General features: G+C 39.4%; 2 protein-coding genes across 5 annotated transcripts in view; both read right to left on the bottom strand.

Annotated features, from left to right (window-relative positions):
- The window catches only part of LOC106546581 (cathepsin D), a 30,051-nt gene extending 23,399 nt beyond the window's left edge, over positions 1 to 6,652 (bottom strand). Inside the window, exon 1 of the mRNA XM_087711970.1 lies at positions 6,594 to 6,652. Coding sequence (XP_087568096.1) covers positions 6,594 to 6,652 — 59 coding nt within the window. The remainder of the gene's footprint in view (positions 1 to 6,593) is intronic.
- A 6,697-nt stretch (positions 6,653 to 13,349) lies between these two features.
- The window catches only part of LOC106546595 (protein kinase C and casein kinase substrate in neurons protein 1), a 51,553-nt gene continuing 47,212 nt past the window's right edge, over positions 13,350 to 17,690 (bottom strand). For all 4 annotated transcript variants that reach the window (XM_087713808.1, XM_087713809.1, XM_014063501.2 and 1 more), the window contains one exon: positions 13,350 to 14,005. In XM_087713808.1, coding sequence (XP_087569934.1) covers positions 13,890 to 14,005 — 116 coding nt within the window. In that variant the 3' untranslated portion in view covers positions 13,350 to 13,889. The remainder of the gene's footprint in view (positions 14,006 to 17,690) is intronic.

Here is a 17,690-nt window from a genome sequence, read left to right as displayed (position 1 = left end):
ACAGGATTTATTTTAAAAAACCCATAATTGATCAGATTCAAACTACCTGCTGAGCTATGACAAATGAAACAAGATTCTGGTTTAGGATGAAGTAGATTCAACAAGGTTTGCTTCCTTGTAATGTATACTGTTTGGACAAATGTTAAAGATATGAGAATATTTCAAAAATAAAACAGGCAAATCAAAATCTAGGGTTTATTATTTCCTTGGATTGGGATTTTAAATCATTGAATTAGAGTCATAAATTTCTTGTCCATCTAGCATTACTGTGTTCAGAATTCTGTAGAGTTAGCTTGGCATTTTTCATCCAACATTCCTCAACCCTGTCTCACCTACCCACATGAGAGAATATTAGCCATAAAGGGAGAGAGATAAATCCTTACACATGTAGTGAGATATTTTTTAATTAACACAGATACTTGGCATCACCCACCTGTAGGCAGCAACAGGGCTGGGCAGGTGAACTAATTGTAGCTATCTAGTATCCCTAATCAGTATTAAGTTAAGTCATAGACTGGTGTGCTCCGGCACCAGGTTGACACTTTGTAAGACACCAGATGTCTTCTCATAACCGCCTGAGAGGAGCCAAACACTAACCAATCTCTTGTTTTGTATCAGATGCATCTGATTTTTAGGGAAGAAGATGAGCCAGAACTGGTGGATGCAAATGGGGTTATCCTGGAAGAATTGGTTTGTGTTATCAACTGGATAAGCTATCTCTTCAATATAGAGGAAAGAGTATTGAACTGGTACCCTCCACTTTGGTCATATATGCTATGAGGAACTGGCTAGCAGATCTAGATTGTTGCTCACTATACACCTACAACATTCTTGAATCATAGGTCTCAGAAATATTTAATCCTTATTTAGAGCAGGAGGGGGAATGTTGAATCAGTGAGTCAGATACATCCCATGCTTAATGCCATCCTGCTTGGGCAAATCCATGGTGCTTGTTCCCAAAAGGGAATGCCCCCAAAAAGAGACAGATTGATTAGATGATAACCCTGAAAGTGCTCCAGTTCCAAGAATGAGTTGTCCTTGACTTATGACCACAATTGGCATCATAATTTTTGTTATTAAACAAGATAGTTGTTAAGTGAGTCACACCCAATTTTACAGCCTTTTTTGCCACAGTTCTTAAGCAAATCACTGCAGATATTATACGAGTGCAGCTTCTCCCACTGACTTTGCTTGTCAGAAGCCAGCGGGGAAAGTTGCAAATAGTGACAGGTAACCATTATAAACACATGCCAGATTCAGATGCCCAAATTTTGATCACATGATCGTGGGATTGCTGTTATGGTGAAAAATTACAAAAGTGTGAGAACCAGTCATAAGTTACTTCTTCAGTGTCATTTTTGCTTTCAATGATCACTAAACAAGGAGTACCTGTATTGCTTAGTGTTGGAATTCATTGTTGGAATGTATTTCTATGCAACACCTACAGTAGTACTCACCCACTAGATGGCAGTATTTACAGGTTTGAATCTATGATATATATTGGATGCTCTTTTGTTCTAAGTAGAGTTTCCTGTTTCCTGTTACAATAAATGGTTGAACAGTAAAGTACATGGTGACTGTACTCTTTGTTTCCTCTGTGGTGCATTATATAAACAGAATTTCAAACACTTACCATGTTTCCCTGAAAATAAGACTGGGTCTTATATTAATTTTTGCTCCAAAAGACACATTAGGGCTTATTTTTCAGTTAGGTCTTATTTTTGGAGAAATGCGGTACTAAATATGTCGGTCTGGCTGACAATCTTAACAGGGGCTTATTTTGGGGGCTAGGACTTATATAGGTATCCTGAAAAATCATGCTAGGGTTTATTTTCCAGTTGTGTCTTATTTTGGGTGAAACAGGATAGTTGTCATACCCAAGCAGCACCCCATATCTTTCCTATTACCTGAGAGAAAGAGCAGGTGAGTTTCTTCAGCTTCTTCCCATTCCAGGGTTAGTTGTAGGTTGGCTTCACACACTGCATTAAGCCATAAGATGGTTTGGGGGGTTTAATATGTTGTGGGAACCCTGTCGTAGTGGCTAAGCCATGGATAAGACAATAACTACTTATGCAGTTATAGGTATGTTGAGGCCCCAAAGCACTACATGAAGCTACCAGATTTGATTGCGACTTCAAAAGATTGGACTACAATTATTAAAAAAAGTTGTTTTACACTGTGGCTTTTTGAGATAGGAAACTCACAAGACAAGTATTGTAAACCCTAACATTTAAAATTAAACTTTAAAAGTCTCCCTTGACGTGAACACATATTCATGAATGCGTCTGTGAACTTGTCTTGGCAACAGTGCATAAATGGTATTGTCTTATTTTGGGATTTTTTTTTAGTGATTTACCCTCTAACTTCATCTGATCCTACATAGGTTTTTTTCTTCTTCAAATTGAACAAAGACCAGCTATAGTTTCTTGTCACTATTGTAGAAAAACCTAAAAGAGAGCTAATCGCATTCTGGAAAAAAGCTAATATTAATTTCCCAAACCGAAAAGACCCCACATCATTCTGGACACATATAGACCCCTAATATATGTGTCATGACCTCACTGACTTTACATCCACAGTCTGTCTGTGTTCAAATGACAGGTGTAGCACCTAATCTACAAAAGATTTCCCATTCATTCTCAGTAGATAAATCCATGTTAATGTCTACTCAACTTCATTGTTTAAACATATAGCAATAAACATAGTCTTCAACTTACAAATATTCATTCAGCAACCGTTCAAAGTTATAATGACACTGAAAAAGTTACTTATGCCTGGTTGTTCTCGTACTTGTGACTCTCACAGTCTCCCCACAGACACATGATCAAAATTTGAATGCTTGGCAACCTCTTCTCTTGTTCCTCACCTAACAATAAGACTTGATTGATTTGATCATGTGCCATCAAATCAGTGCCAATCTTAGTGACCACATAGGAATTCTCAAGGAGAATCTGTCCTCAATTTGGTCGTTCAGGTTTTCCAACAAATAATAACAAATAACTAATATAATTATATAATGAATTGGTCAATTGTTGTGCATCTTTTGTTTTCTTCCTATAATTTTTTTGAGAAGGAAACTATTTCCAATTCCTGATTTAGTACAACAGTGAGTAGATTTCAAATACAGTCAGTTGGATCTAATGCTTCTGATTAGGTCCCTAATATGAACCAGGTATGGCAGACAGTTCTATCATGCAAATGAGGACAGTCTTGCGAAGTATGTTCATCGTAAAAATCAAGCTCTATTCCTGGTTTTCCCTTAGGGGCAGAAATTTCTGGGTTTAATTCTTTCCTTTTTAATTATTTTATAAAGAAATGTTTTGTTCTTTTTCATTTTAAGACATTTCTGGATATATTAGTTTCATGCTCAAGACAGCATGAAAATTCTGCATAGCATTTGCAAATCACACTAAATCTCTGGCTAATCCTGATATTCTGGCTTTTATTCAGCAGAAACACTTTGCAGTATTTGCGAACTAGTCTTTGGGCATCCTAGGTATCTGCTTCATAGCTTCTTTGTTTTTATTTAGGTTAAAAAACAAAATATATTTAACCATTTTTTTCCAGAGTTGATACTACAATGGATTTCTGTTAATTGTTACTAGACAGCTCCCCCCCCCCCAAATTTGTCTGATGGATGAATGGATACATGGAAAAACGCACAAATTTCACCAGTTTAAAAGCAACAACCACAACCACTAGTATTTCTCTCTCTATTCATAACCTCAAGTAAAACAATGTTTTATTGATATCCAAGGGATTCCAGACCTGTCCTAAATGGGATAATGAGGATTTTCAATATCCTCTAAAGCAGGGGTGTCAAACTCAATTTCATTCAGGGTTGTGTTTGACTTCGGGGGGACTGGAGGACGTAGCTGGGATGGGCATGGCCAGTTCAACATTACTCATATTGGGGTGCTTGTGGTGGCCCAGATGGGGCTGGGGGGATCCATTGTCTCCAGTGGAGGAAGGCGAGACTAGGGAGAACACCAAACCCTTGCCCTTTAGAGGAGTCTCGCTGTCCTTCTCAGGCCACAAGGAGGACCCCTGGACAGTGGTGCAGGCTGTCCAGAACCCTAGGCAACAGAGAGGAAGCACCCAGCCCTCAATCTCCGGGGCATCGGGACCCCACAGCCCAGTCCAACCCAGCCCTACTTCCCCGAGGAAGAGTGCCCGGCAGCGCTTACCTCCTCCTCAAGGCTGCTGTTGCTGTTCTCATTCTCCTTGGCCAGGTTGCTCATGGTGTGTGCGGGAGGGCAAAGTATGTGGGTCAGAGGGAAGCCCACTCCCTCGCCACGCAAGTAGACCTGGCTTTGCAACCAAAGCATCCTCAGCGATAGGATGGGAGACCACTAGGAGATGTCAGGAGGATGAGACAAGGGAATGGCGAAAGGGCAGCAGGCTGCTGGTGGCCAAGTGCTAAGGCAGGACTTTTCTTCCTTCCTTCCTTCCTTCCTTCCTTCCTTCCTTCCTTCCTTCCTTCCTTCCTTCCTTCCTTCCTTTCCTTCCTTCCTACCTTTTCTTCTTTTCCTGCTCTCTTCCTTCTCTTTTCTTCTTCCCCTTCTTCCCTTCTTTTTCCTTCCTTGTTCTCTTCCCATCTTTCCTTTTTCTTTGTCTTCCTTCTTTCCCTTTCTCCTTTCCTGCCTCTTCTTGGATGCTCAAATACAAAAGGGAAAATATTTCTCCTTTTGTTTTGCTTTTAGTTTGTTTTGCTAGCCCTCTGCCAGCGAAAATGGAGCTTGGAGGGGAGGTGGAACGCTTCATTTTCACTGGTAGAGGGCTGCAGGAGGCCATCACAGCTAAAAACGGAGCCTGGGAGGCTGTGTGTGCCGCCCCAAACATTCCATTTTCGCTGACAGAGGCACCACAGGCCAGTCCTTCGCTGTTTCCAGAGTGGCCCCACAGGCCAGATATGGCCTGTGGGCTTTGAGTTTGACACCCCTGCTCTAAAGGTACCTTACAGTAGCAACACAATGTAAGTTCACATTTATTTACATGCTATTAAAAGTTGCAACACCTCTTTTGACAAGATGAACTCTTGTTTATTTTGTAATCATGCTACTGTAGTGTTTCTCATCCTTGGCAATTTTAAACTCCCAGACCTCCAACCCTAATTCTAACCCTAACCCTATGGAATCCAAAATTTCATCTCTCTATCAAAAGTGGGAGAAATCTACATTAAACCTAAGAAAAACTCTTACCTATCATCAAAAAAGATGAAGCGCAAACCTGAAAGAGGACAAATGTATATTTGTGTAAATTTGGACTTGCAAATTGGCCTGTACAATAATTTAAGTAAAAATAGAATCCGTCTCAGTTGAGTTTGGAAGAGAATAACCATATATATCTGCTTGGCTACTCAGCTGCTTAATATGGATGGGTAATTTCAAGGCCATTGTTTTATCTTGAAAGTGGACACGTGCTAGAGGGATTTTCAGTTAAGGGGGGGGACTCTCAGTGGGATCCATTAGCATCCTAATCTGGCAATTTGTTTTCTGGCCAATTGCAAGCCTAAAATTCAACTTAATCCTCCCTTGTTCTTTTAAAGAACCAAAGAGTTCTGTTTCTCACAGCTTTTGTTCTTTTTACAGAACAAAAGAATTTATTTATATTTTTAAACCCAGTCCTATAGCTAAAGTCTTTCTCTTCTAACCTGTTTAATTCAATTTCTTTTTAAGTGTTTGAGTCATCCCAGTTTTTAAAACCTTTGTTAAGGCAAGGTGTGCTTTTACTACCAACCACTGGTTATTCAGTATATACACTTTTTAATTTTTATCTTGAATCTCTACATTTTTATTTCTCCTGCCTCCTTTGAGGACACTTTCCTGCGTATGATGGAAAGACCCTTTTTTTAAAAATCTCACACCTGAAATTTCAAATGTGGCAGAACTTCTGCTTTTCCAGATATTGGGAGTTGGGAGTTAGAGTCCAACCAAATATGGACAGCCACAGATTCACATGTTAAGCTAGCAGCACTCTTCAAGAGAGAGAAGAGTGAGCATAATATTATCCATCGATTTGACTGACAACTATTATTTTAATCTAAGTTTCTACAATCAGGTGATCCTCCAGGTTTATCGAAACTACAAATTCTACAATTTCCAGGCAGGATCTCCCTTTGTAGCCCAGCACAAAGGAAAGGAAAAAGTAGATCATTACATTAACTTCACAGAGACATCCTTTCTAATCATTAGGCCACTTTATTTTGTTTTCAAATTACCTCTAGCTATCTTAAATCCCATATTCTGTGTTCACAGTTGGTGGCTTACACAGACCATTTCCTTGAAATGCAAGCTGTATGTCCCTACAGCCTGATTCTTTATATTCTCTGCAATCATATTCTTCTTTCTCAATCAAGGGTCCCTCAAGCCACAAGTTTCTCAATCCCCCCACCAAACCAATAACCTCCAAAGGATGAAGACTACAGTTTACAGAATTCACCGTGCTAGCCAGGAAGTTGGGAACTACTGTAACTGGTCCAGCTCAGCTGTAGCTTCTGAAACTAAAAGAGGCTATCCTATCTTCTATGAGGATCTAAATTCCTAGATACTCCTCTGCAGCCCAGAGTTCAATAACATCTTGCATTATCTCACCGGATTTGCCCTTCAATCCCAATTGCCAGCAGCATTATGATCCAGATTCTGCCTCCCATCTTCCGTCAGTTCAGTCCTTCAGTTCAGTTTCCAACAGGAATTCCTTCCTTGTGTCCTGACTACACCTGGATTATTTTTCTTGGGGATGGAGAAGTTGTATATTTACACCGGCTGGGGAGTAGCATGATTGCCTCGCCCATGGGGCCCAGGAATGTGGGTTGTAGATCCTGACTGGTTAGGACTGCTGGGGTTTACCGCCTCTATTCTATGTAATTATTGGGGTTCATGTTTCAATTGGCTAAGAGCACCTGAGCAAAAATGCTTTGCCACTCTAATTAATGAGCAGTGAACTTTGATAGCTCTGAATCTCCTTGGTCGTCAGGGGAGCTCAGTCAGAAAGCAGATCTCTGTAATGTTTGGCTAACACTTGTGAGGTTTCATGTTTGTGATGTGCAAAAAGGGTTCCGAAACAAAATGATTTTCCTTAAAGCCCTTAAACAGTAGAGCCATCGTGGGTGTGATATGTCTCTTGCCATCAAAACAGAGAGATTAATTTGACAGCAGATAATATTATATGAATCAGTGGAGAAAAGCTAGGAAATCCCCCTCTGTTTTCTGTTTTTTATTTTCTTTAAAAACAAAATCAGGTAACTATGCTTATACAAATCTGGGACACAAAGAGATAGGTACTATACATATAAAAATTCTCTCTCCCTCTCCCTCACCCTCCCTCTCATCAGACTATCTCATCTAGCCATCGAGATAAACCCAAAACCCATCCAATTTGATAAAATAATGGTTCCTAGCTCTGATGTCTCCTTAATTTAACTTTGTACTTTTTTTTCTATTGTAGCAATTGACGAGGCCTTATTAATCCACCCTCTCTTTTTTCCCTGTTGTCCCAGATGTTGCAAACCTTTTGTTCAGGAGAGAACAAAAACTACATTACATTAAAATGAAGTTACTGCAACAATCCCCAGTGTATTTATTATTTTATCTCAATCTGACTTCCAAATATTTATAGCCACTAAGGCAGGGTTTGAGGAAACACTCAAGGGTTTTGGAGACAACTAACTGTGAACTGCTTGCCTATGAGACAGCTGCAGTTGCTGATTATGTTAGGCAGAGCGAAACAGCTAACCAAAAAGGACTCAAGAATGACTCACTTTTTCATTTTGCAAATTAAAGTCTTTCTTGAACTTAAGGCCAATATCAGCATCTGTTTTGCCTAAAAGTCCCATTCTCTTTTCTATAGATAGTCCTCAACTTACATCCATAATTGAGCCAGTCATAAATTGTGCTTTTTGTTAAGCTGGTCACCAAGTGACCATGTTTGATTTTATTATCTTTTTTGGGATGGTGAGCCCATTTTTAAAGGGTATTTTTTACCAGAAACTGAAAGTAAATGCCAGTTTCTGGCAAAAAAAAATGAAAACAAAAAAGTGATCACAAAGCACAGTCATGTGATCAGGGAATGGTACAAACAGCTGTAAATGCAGGTTAGTTGCCAAGCAGTCAAAATATGATCATATGACTGTGACCCCCCCCCTATAGGGGGTGGTCCATCATAGAAACTTCAAATCTTGATTGTAAGTAGTTCTGGGGAGGTCAGTTGTAATTTCAGTCACTAAGCTATCATTTGTAAGTTGAGGGCTATCTGTAATACAGTCCTTGATTTACAGCAGTTCATTTAGTGACTATTCAAAGTTACAACACTAAAAAAACCTGACATGACTATTTTTCATAGTTACAACCGTTGCAGCAACCCTGTGGTCACCTGATCAAAATTCAGATACTTGCCAACTGACTCATCTTTATGGTGGTTGCGATGTCCTGGGGTCATGTGACCCCTTTTGTGCAAAGAAAAAAATATCTGCTGCTAACTCCACATGGCATCAGGCACCCGGTCAGTAAATGCTCACCTCCATCCAGTTGCCCCAACTCTACCTTGAATTGAGAGATGACAGTCATTAAAAAGGAGTTTTAACTGGACCCTGCCATAGTGTGGGAATAACGCTAGGAAGATGATGTTTCCTCTTTCAAGTCCCTCATAAGTTGTTTGGATTCAGTCCCTGGTGGTGTTTGTTATTGGTGATTTCAAAATATCCACATTGGTTTCCAACTAATCAGGAAGAGAATGCAAAGAACATAATAGTCAATAGTTCTCTCCTATGGCTTCTTTTATGTACATCTGTACTTGCAAAAAAGGTTTCTATAAGGAAAAGCTAAGAGGCCATCCAGGCACAATCCTTCTATTGCTCTGAAAATACCTGTGAATTAATAGTGTCCGAGTGTGATTTATAATGTCTTGGTAGGACCATGCTTGAAATATTGCATTCAGTTTTGATCACTATGATATAAAAAAGGTGTTGAGACCCTGGAAAGAGTGCATAGAGGAGCAATAATGATTATTAGGAAACTGGAGGCTAAAACATATGAAGAACGGTTGCAGGAACTGGGTATGTCTAGTCTAATGAAAAGAAGGACTAGGGGAGACATGATAGCAATGTTCCAATATTTGAGGGGCTGCTGCAAAGAAGTGGGGAGGTCAGTCTATTCTCCAAAGCATCTGAAGTGCAGAACAAGAAGCAATGGATGGAAACTAATCAAGGAGAGAACCAACTTAGAAATTAGGAGAAGTTTCCTTAGAGTTAGAACAATCAGTGGAACGGTTTGCCTTTCCACTGTTATGGGTGCTCCATCACTGAAGGTTGCATGACTGGAAGTTATGGGTGCTCCATCACTGGAGGTTCTTAAGTAGAGACTGGACATGTATAATGTCTCCTCCTTCCAACTCTGTTGCTATAACATCTGAACCTCTATGGGGAAGGAAATTCATTTGAACCTATGATCTGGGAGGTGGATTGAGCTGAGAGCGCCTGCCAGTGGACCAGTTGTTCTGCCTCTGACAAGCATGCCTCCTTCAGTATCCAAGAAAGAAAAACCTCAACTCCATTTGAATAGAGATAAAGTACTTTTACTAGATAAGAATTTAAAGCAGCAAAAAGGAACGCAAGATCTGAGCCAAAAAGGGGCGAATAAGTACATATCAAATGATTACCCAGCCCCCTCCCTTCAATTACCTCAGGCCAGTGTCCAATTTGCAACTCCCTAAGATTTCATGTGGGGTGCATCTTCAAAAGGTCTCATTGGGTTGGTATGGGAGACGTTGGCCTTGACCAATTCCAAACATCAGCCATCAGCATGCGCAGAGGATGGTGGGAACAAAACTCCCTTCTAACTCCTCCAGTACCACACAATTCCCTTCCCAAATGCCATGCCCCCACCCACCCCGTTTCTATGGCAGCCAATAGCAATCAAGCGAAGCAGAGGCTGACAGCATCTGTGATTTTCAAATGCATCATAACCAGTGGTGGGTTTCAAATAATTTAACAATCAAGGTTGTTCTGCCATGAATGGGGATTGACCATCTCCCAAACACACACACTCCACTGTCAAAGTGGATCCTGGGTGCTGCAATAGAGAAACAGGAAACGGAGCGGCTGACACGAGGGAAGGAAGATGCTTTCCCCCTTTTTTCTCGATGCTCCTCGTCATCCCCTCATCTGTTTTCCATTTCTCCATTACAGCACAGCGCCCAGGATCCACTTTGACCCTCCTCAAAACCCTTCTTCTTTGCCTGTCTATTAAGTGGGCTTTGCCCAGCATGTATGTACAGCGCTGTGTAGTGCGCAGCTATGCAGTCCCATTTGACAAGAACCCATTTTTGGGGTGGATCTCGGGCAACTAGAAGCAAGAACTAGAGAAAGATAAAGGAGCAGCCTCTACTGTGTGAACAAAGTGGGCTAATAAAAGCATTGGAGCCGGGGAATTTCTGGGTTACAGTCCTTTTATCGAACACAGCTGCTTTAGGAATGCATATTGCCGTGGCCGTCGGCCAAATGCAAAGGATGAACTCTTGGGCAGGAGCTGAATCTCACCCCATCTAGCTCCGATAGGTCCAAAGGGGCAGCGCCGCCTATTCCAGCCATCCTTCCCATGCTGTCACCTTCATCCTTCATCTTAGGAGAAATGGGGCTTGGCAGGCTTGAGTCCTACTTTGGGCCAACCAGGAATCAGCATCGTGGGAAGGGGTGGGGACAACCAGGGCTCAAGAAGACGTGACCCAATGCCCAACTCCAAACACCAAGCAAAGAGGGTCCTCTGCAACATCGTGCATGATTGGGTTTCTGGCGCATGCTCAAGAGAGCATTGGCTGAATCAAGCGTTGCTTGCTAACTGGAAAACCTCGGTGGCTGCTTCTCAAATATGGAGCAAAGTGTGTATGAAGGCAGCTGGCAAAGCCCTTCCACTAACCTACCTTTTCCCTTCCCTTTTCCCCTCTCTTCTTATACTTTCCTACTTAATTAAGTAACTTCTCCACCCATGATCTGATATAGCTTATTCTGCTGCTGCCACGTGAATGCATGCTAGCCTGGCCATTTAGGAATCAGTTTGCCAAACTCCAAAAAAAAAAATAGCTACCAGTTCTGCCGAAGCAGTGTGAACCAGCTGAATCCCACCATAGCTGAGCTGGAACTAACTCAGCTCAGCTGCTGGACACAGAAGGCGGCATTACTCAGGTCAGGAGCTGATGCTGCAGGCCAAGGGCAAGACCTTGTGTGCAAATGCTCCAGTTCAGCCTAGGAAGTTATGTTAGTGCAGTTCACACAAATCATAAGGTGTGACAAACGAATAATTACAGGTAGTCCTCAAATTACAGCCATTCATTTAGCAACCATTCGAACAGCATTGAAAAATGTGATTTATGATGGGTCCTAGCCTTAAAAAGCATCACAGCATCCTCAAGGTCATGTGATCAAAATTTGGGCATTTAGCAACAGGCATGCATTTATGACAATTACAGCATCCTGGGATCACATAATTGCCAAATAGAACCTTCCCAGCTGGCTTCCAACAAGCGAAGTTAATGAGGGAATCTGAATTCACTTTATGGCCACCTGATTCACTTAGCAACTTGCAGCGATTCACTTAACAACCATGGCAAAAAAGATTGTAAAATCAGGTACAACTCACTTAACAGCTGCTTTGCACAGTGCTAGAATTTCTGTTCCCAATTGTGGTCATAAGTTGAGGACTATTTGTAGTTAGTTTTTTCCCTAACTTCAGGGAGAATGGGTATCTGGTGCCATGCCAGTCCTGTGAAACAACATTCCCTGGAGATTTGGATGGCACATCCTGTTAATCTTTTGCAAAATATTGAAGACCTAAAGGTTTCCCTACACAAATTTGGGCTGGGAGGTATGGGTGTCCCACTGGCTGGTTGTTAAGTAATTGTTTCAGTAATTGTACTAGAAGTATTACTTTTTTATTTATATCTTTGCCCCAAGCATGTGCTTTGTTAGAGCTCCTATTGTTTTATTTCATATATTGTACATTGTTTCGTGTTCTTTTTTAACAGTATAATTAATAAAAGTTAATTAGCAATTTAATTAACATGATTAAATAGTTAATGGCACATTTAAATAGTTAATGTGTTTAATTCTTCCCTCCATATTATATCATTATTATTTGGCAGAATCTTGGTGAGATTTTCTATGACTGAAACCTGAGGGTGTTTCCCCTTGGTTTATGTTTCCCTGTTACCAATTTCTGCAGGGGAGATTCAGATGTTTCCTGAGGTGGAGAAATGCCTTGTAATGCCTCTCTTAATGTTTAAAGAGAGATTTATTTAATCTGAAGTGGGAAATCAAGTGATAGCTGACTATGAGGCAAAGCTCAGCTGAGAGATGTTTTCCTTTGAGCCTAGTTCAAATCTGCTAAGTCTATCTCCATGCAGTTTTCTTATAGTACAGAAGTGCGTTGTCATTATCTTCTTCATTCATGGTTTTTCAACTTTCAGTCTTGTCTATAGCCTTGGGATTTCCTGATGCTTTTTGTCCAAGTCCTAAGCAGCTTTGAACTCCACTTAGCTTTTGGAGATCAATCACCTTGGCTAGGACTGGTATGACATACATATTGTATCTTAACTCAGCTTCTGGATTATTATCAATTAAACTGGCAATAGATACCTTGAGAAAAGAGTAAATAAAATGCTGGAACAAGTCACAAGTATACCAACTGAATTTTATCAGCCCTGGCCATGTATTTGTAAGATTAAATTTGTGTCACAAGAACTAGAAGCTTGGAAACAAAAAGAAAACTAAAATTGGCCACCGTGCTTATTTATTTCTTTATTTTCCAAAATCCAAAGCTGCTAAAATATCAATTTCAAAAAACAACCCACAGATGTTCACAAATTCACCTTAGTTGTCTCAGCCTTGTTTTTGCACTTTTGATGGATGGAGTGTACTTCTATAGGTGGAGTGCAGTTGCCTCTGAATGGTTTTTCTTCCCCAAATGTCAATCATTCAGGGATATGTTGAAAGAACGGTGTGGTTGGGTCCTACAAACTTCCCATACTTCACTAACTTGCCATGTGAGGGCCATTTTCAAATGTATATCCATCTCACGTGTTGCAAATCTTTGGATTAAGATATGACTAAAGAGAATTTGTGGGATTGTGAGATACCTTTCTTGTTATGCTTCTTGTGAAGTTTGACCAGCCCTTCAGGGCAGGGTGCTTTCAACCTCTGTGGCAAATAAAGGAGAGCTTTAAGGTACCTTGATTTGTTTGTGTGTCAGAGAAACAAGAAGAAGGGATGAATAATTACGTAAGCACATAAAAATCTGCAGGCATACCGAGTTATAAATTAGACCGGATGTATGTGTCCAGTAGATGTATGTGAATATGTGTTTGTATTTACTTACAAGTGCTACGTAGAGGAATTTAGTGACTACACTTTTACACAGCTTTGTTTCTGAGTCTTTATTATTTGAGTCTACTTTAACAATTTGTGCCACCCTCGAAACAACAAAAGGCTTGCTTTCTGTGAATACAATATGTAAATGGAGCTTCAGAGGGCTTGCTTTGCAATTCATTTATTCTACAACTAAAGGGAGGGACAAAAAGCTATGCTGAATGCAAAAGCCAGAATCACCCATGTGAGGTTCCATGTGGACCCACCCACCAACCCACTGCAGCTTCTGAGATTTCACTAGTATTTCCCACAGTTTTCAGGGTGAACTTCACACCTGCATAAGCTAACAACCTTCATGACTATCAAAATGCAACTGGATCTCTGAAGGAACTGAATTTTGCATCTTTCGTCTTGCAAAATGTGATCTCAGAAATGCAAATTATATATAATGTAATTTTACTGATTGGGTAAGTCCCCACCGCATCCCATCCCATCTTCCCCTCCACGCCCACTCCCCCGTTTTTGCCCATTCTATCTAACCCTGTATGGGTTCCACGTAGTTGGCAGGGTAGAGGCCCACATGTCCACTGTCAGTCACTCCTTTGCACCAGCCTTGTTCATCCTCATCTTCTAATTTGGTGAGAAGCTCTCCTGAAAAGAAAAAGCAGGGGAGGATCTCATAAATTATTACAGATAATGGGAAGGGTGAAATAGTTTGAGTCAATAAACTGATCTGACATTAACTTCCATAAATACAGGTAGTCCTCGACTTACAACAGTTCATTTAGTGATCATTCGAAATGGCAATGGCACTGAAAAAAGTGACTCATGACCAGAGGTGGTCCTTCCCATGTTGGTACCAGTTTGCTTCGTACGTGCGTGCACAGTTCATTGTAAATTGTTCTGCACATGTGTGAAGAATGTGAAAAACTACTAAAAAACATGCCAGCAACGGCAGCGGCAACTGGAGAACCATTTTTGGGGCATGGCCAGCCTGAGTCGCTGCCAGTTCTGCGACCAAGGCTAAATTACCGCTACCAGTTAGCCCGAACCAGTGTGAACCGATAGAAACTCATCTCTGCTCATTTTTTTTCACAAATGTGTAAAAAAAAGTATGATTGTTGCAGCATTCCCATGATTACCTGACCAAAATCCAGATGTATGGCAACTGAGTCACATTTATATTGGTTGCAATGTCCCAGGGTCATGAGATCACCTTTTGCAACCTTCTGACTCAATGGGGAAGCTTAACAACTGTGTTACAAACTTAACAACTGCAGTGATTCACATAATGCCTATGGCAAAAAAGGTCATAAAAGGGGACAAAACTCACTTAAGAAATGTCTCATTTAGCAACAGAAATTTTGGACTGAATTGTGGTTGTAAGTCAAGGACTACCTGTATTAAAGAATGGTTTGATACATAGTCTAAGTCTAACTGCTATATTCTAAAATAATTCAAGGATTTCTAGGTTACTTTTCAGAATTTTTTCCCCAACATGGTCTCAAAATACAATGAGGAGGGCGGGTCTTGATGTCGCGACGACACGACATGCAATCTTGGAGCTCCAAGATTGCTGTCGATATTTCTGCTACTGGACGGTCATTTTGGACTTAAACCGTCCCGTAGAGACACGTCCTGCTGATCTCAGGGACATCGCAAAGTCCCTGATTGATCCAGGAGAAGCTCTTTTTTCTGGTGAAAGAGAAGCAGCCATTGAAGCTGCAGAAGGTTGAGACAGCCCCTGAACGGAAGAAAAGCAGGAGAGAGAGTGTGCCGAAATGGTGAGATAAATTTTACTATTAGAGAAGAAAACACCCAAAAAGACTTGGAGTAAAATTAAAATTGAAGACAGAAGAGAGTAAGTGGCGAATTAAGCCTGAATTAAACTTAGTATATTATATTTTTTTACAAAAAAAATATCGATGGAACTTTTACAAATGCCTCTTACTTTTTAAATTGGACTGGTTTCTTTTTTCCCTCTTCTTCTATTTTTCTTCTTTTTTCATATTAGTGGATTATGATTTTCTTTCTCTTCTTTTTACAACGCTTGGCTGGATTGTTTGCTTTTAAGCACTTTTTTTTCTTAAGTTAGGAATTTAAAGAGAGGGATAAAAGCAGAGGAAAAAGAAGTAACAACACCTAGAGGCTGGAGGCTTGGAAACATCATTTTTTTTCTTATTTCCTTTGAACATCTAACTCATATCTTACATTTCAAGGCTCCTGATTTTGTTTATTGAAAGGGATAGTGGAAAGAGTACAGATTGTTTATGCAAGTGCTCTTCTGGAATACTATCAATAGCTGGACTGGAGTGAAGAGAAAGCCTTGACTTGAAACATTATAGTGAACTTGTTTGAAACTTAACAAAAAAGCCTTGGATGTTTTAGTGGCAGTGTTTATAACCTGGAAGAATGGCGCAACATGAAGAAGAAAAAGAATTAATGTTGCAAATCATTATGTTAGAAATTCAAAAAGTACAAATAAGCACAGAAAACATTGAAAAGAGAATGGATAACATAGAACAAAAAACAGAAAAAATAGAGGGAAGAGTTGAGAATATTTACAAAACAATGATGAAATTTGAGGATAGCGTTCATAAAATTGAAGAAAAATATGAACAAAGTGATAAGAAAATTGTTGATATTGATAGCAAATCAAGCATGGTTGGAAATGGCAGGAGTGGAATGTTGAAAGGAGAGATTAACGAACTGGAACTCTATCTCAAACTTCAAAACATGAAAGAAGAAAAGGAAAAAATCTGGCAGAAACAATGAGAGAAATTCTGGCAGAAACATTGGTGATAACTAAAGGCAAGCAGATGGAAGGAACAGATGGAGGGTTTCGAGTCTTTCCAAGATATGAAATGAACAATAAGGTGCCAAGAGAAGTCCACGTGATGAAATGAAATGTTAGAATAAAAATTAAGTTAAACTTAGTTAAATTTAGAGTATTATGTATAAAATAAAGTAATAATAGTTATAGCTAAACAAATGATTAAAAATGGTAAATAATGCATATATATACAATAGATGGATAATATGAAATTTTATACAAATTGTAAGTGAGGGCCATGGAGAGGATGTTGAAAAGCTTTGTTATAAAGGCTAAGCAATTCTATATAGAATGGAATATAAAGATGTAATATTATTGGATGATTTCAGGATGATGTAATGAAATGCCATAATATAAATTTATTTTAAATTTAGAATATTTTACATAAAAAGGATGTAATAATAGCTATAGTAAAATGAATGTTTAATAACCCTAACAATTGCACACATATATATTAGATTGATGGTATGAGTATGTAAACTGCAAGTGAAGACTATTGTGAGAATGCACAAAAGTTTGTAACCAATCCACACACTGTAAATTATTGGAGAAGGGTTTTTATTTTGTGCGTGTTCATGTTTGTTTGTTTTATGTTTTTCTAAAAATAATAAAATACAGTGAAAACCTTTTAAATATTTATTAATGATATTGTAAGGAACTAGTTAGTTAATTGAAGATATGTATAAAATAGATACATAAAACAGTATTGCTATTAATACTAGCCTTGTTCTGGTATTGTCACATTTAGAATAGTAGGACTGTTAATATGATTCTGGGTTGATGACTACGTGTTGGGAATGCATTTGTTTTTTCTTGGCTATATTCCCAGGGATTAATTTAGAATCTATTAAAGCAAGCATGGAGACTTACCAAAAGAATTAACATAGAGTGCTGGAAGAAAAACTGTACATCTGATTTAAAGCAATGAATTTTTGTTTTGTTTTTTAACAGAAGATCAAGATGGTAATATTTTTTTAGTCATTTTATTTATTGCATCCTTTTCCAGGCCCATATACCTCTTTGCATTTTATTAACATGAATTTTAAGTAAAAGAATGCACACACATACACACACACGCACACTCATATGTAATTTCAAAGCCAGCCATCTCATCTCAAGTTCTAACATGTCAAAAACCAGCAGTTCTAATATACCACCAATGTTTTGCCAACTAAAAAAAGACTAAAATCAATCAGATTTTAGAATTGTCTTTCCCATCCTGGAACTCTTCAGATCTAGTGGATCGCCACTTCCTTACTTCCCAATTCAGGTTAGATATTGCTCAAGGGAGCCAGCATGCCCACCAATTTCAATTATGCCTAGGAGTAGGCAACTGTAGCTAAACTCGTTGTTCTTGTGGTGTTACAATACTTTCACAATAGCATTGTGGTTGCTGGCTAGCCATGCCTTTGTTCAGAAGATTGCTTGTTAATGGCCCAGAGTCTTGATGTTTCCTTAAGGAAAAATAATGTTTGGGAAAGATCTCTTGAGAATCATCCCCCA

The sequence above is a fragment of the Thamnophis sirtalis genome, unplaced genomic scaffold (assembly GCF_051295495.1).
Source record: "Thamnophis sirtalis isolate CommonGarterSnake01/CBP01778 unplaced genomic scaffold, rThaSir2_p1.2 scaffold_4, whole genome shotgun sequence".
NCBI classification, from domain to species: domain Eukaryota; kingdom Metazoa; phylum Chordata; class Lepidosauria; order Squamata; family Natricidae; genus Thamnophis; species Thamnophis sirtalis.
This window is presented reverse-complemented; position numbering and strand designations above follow the sequence as displayed.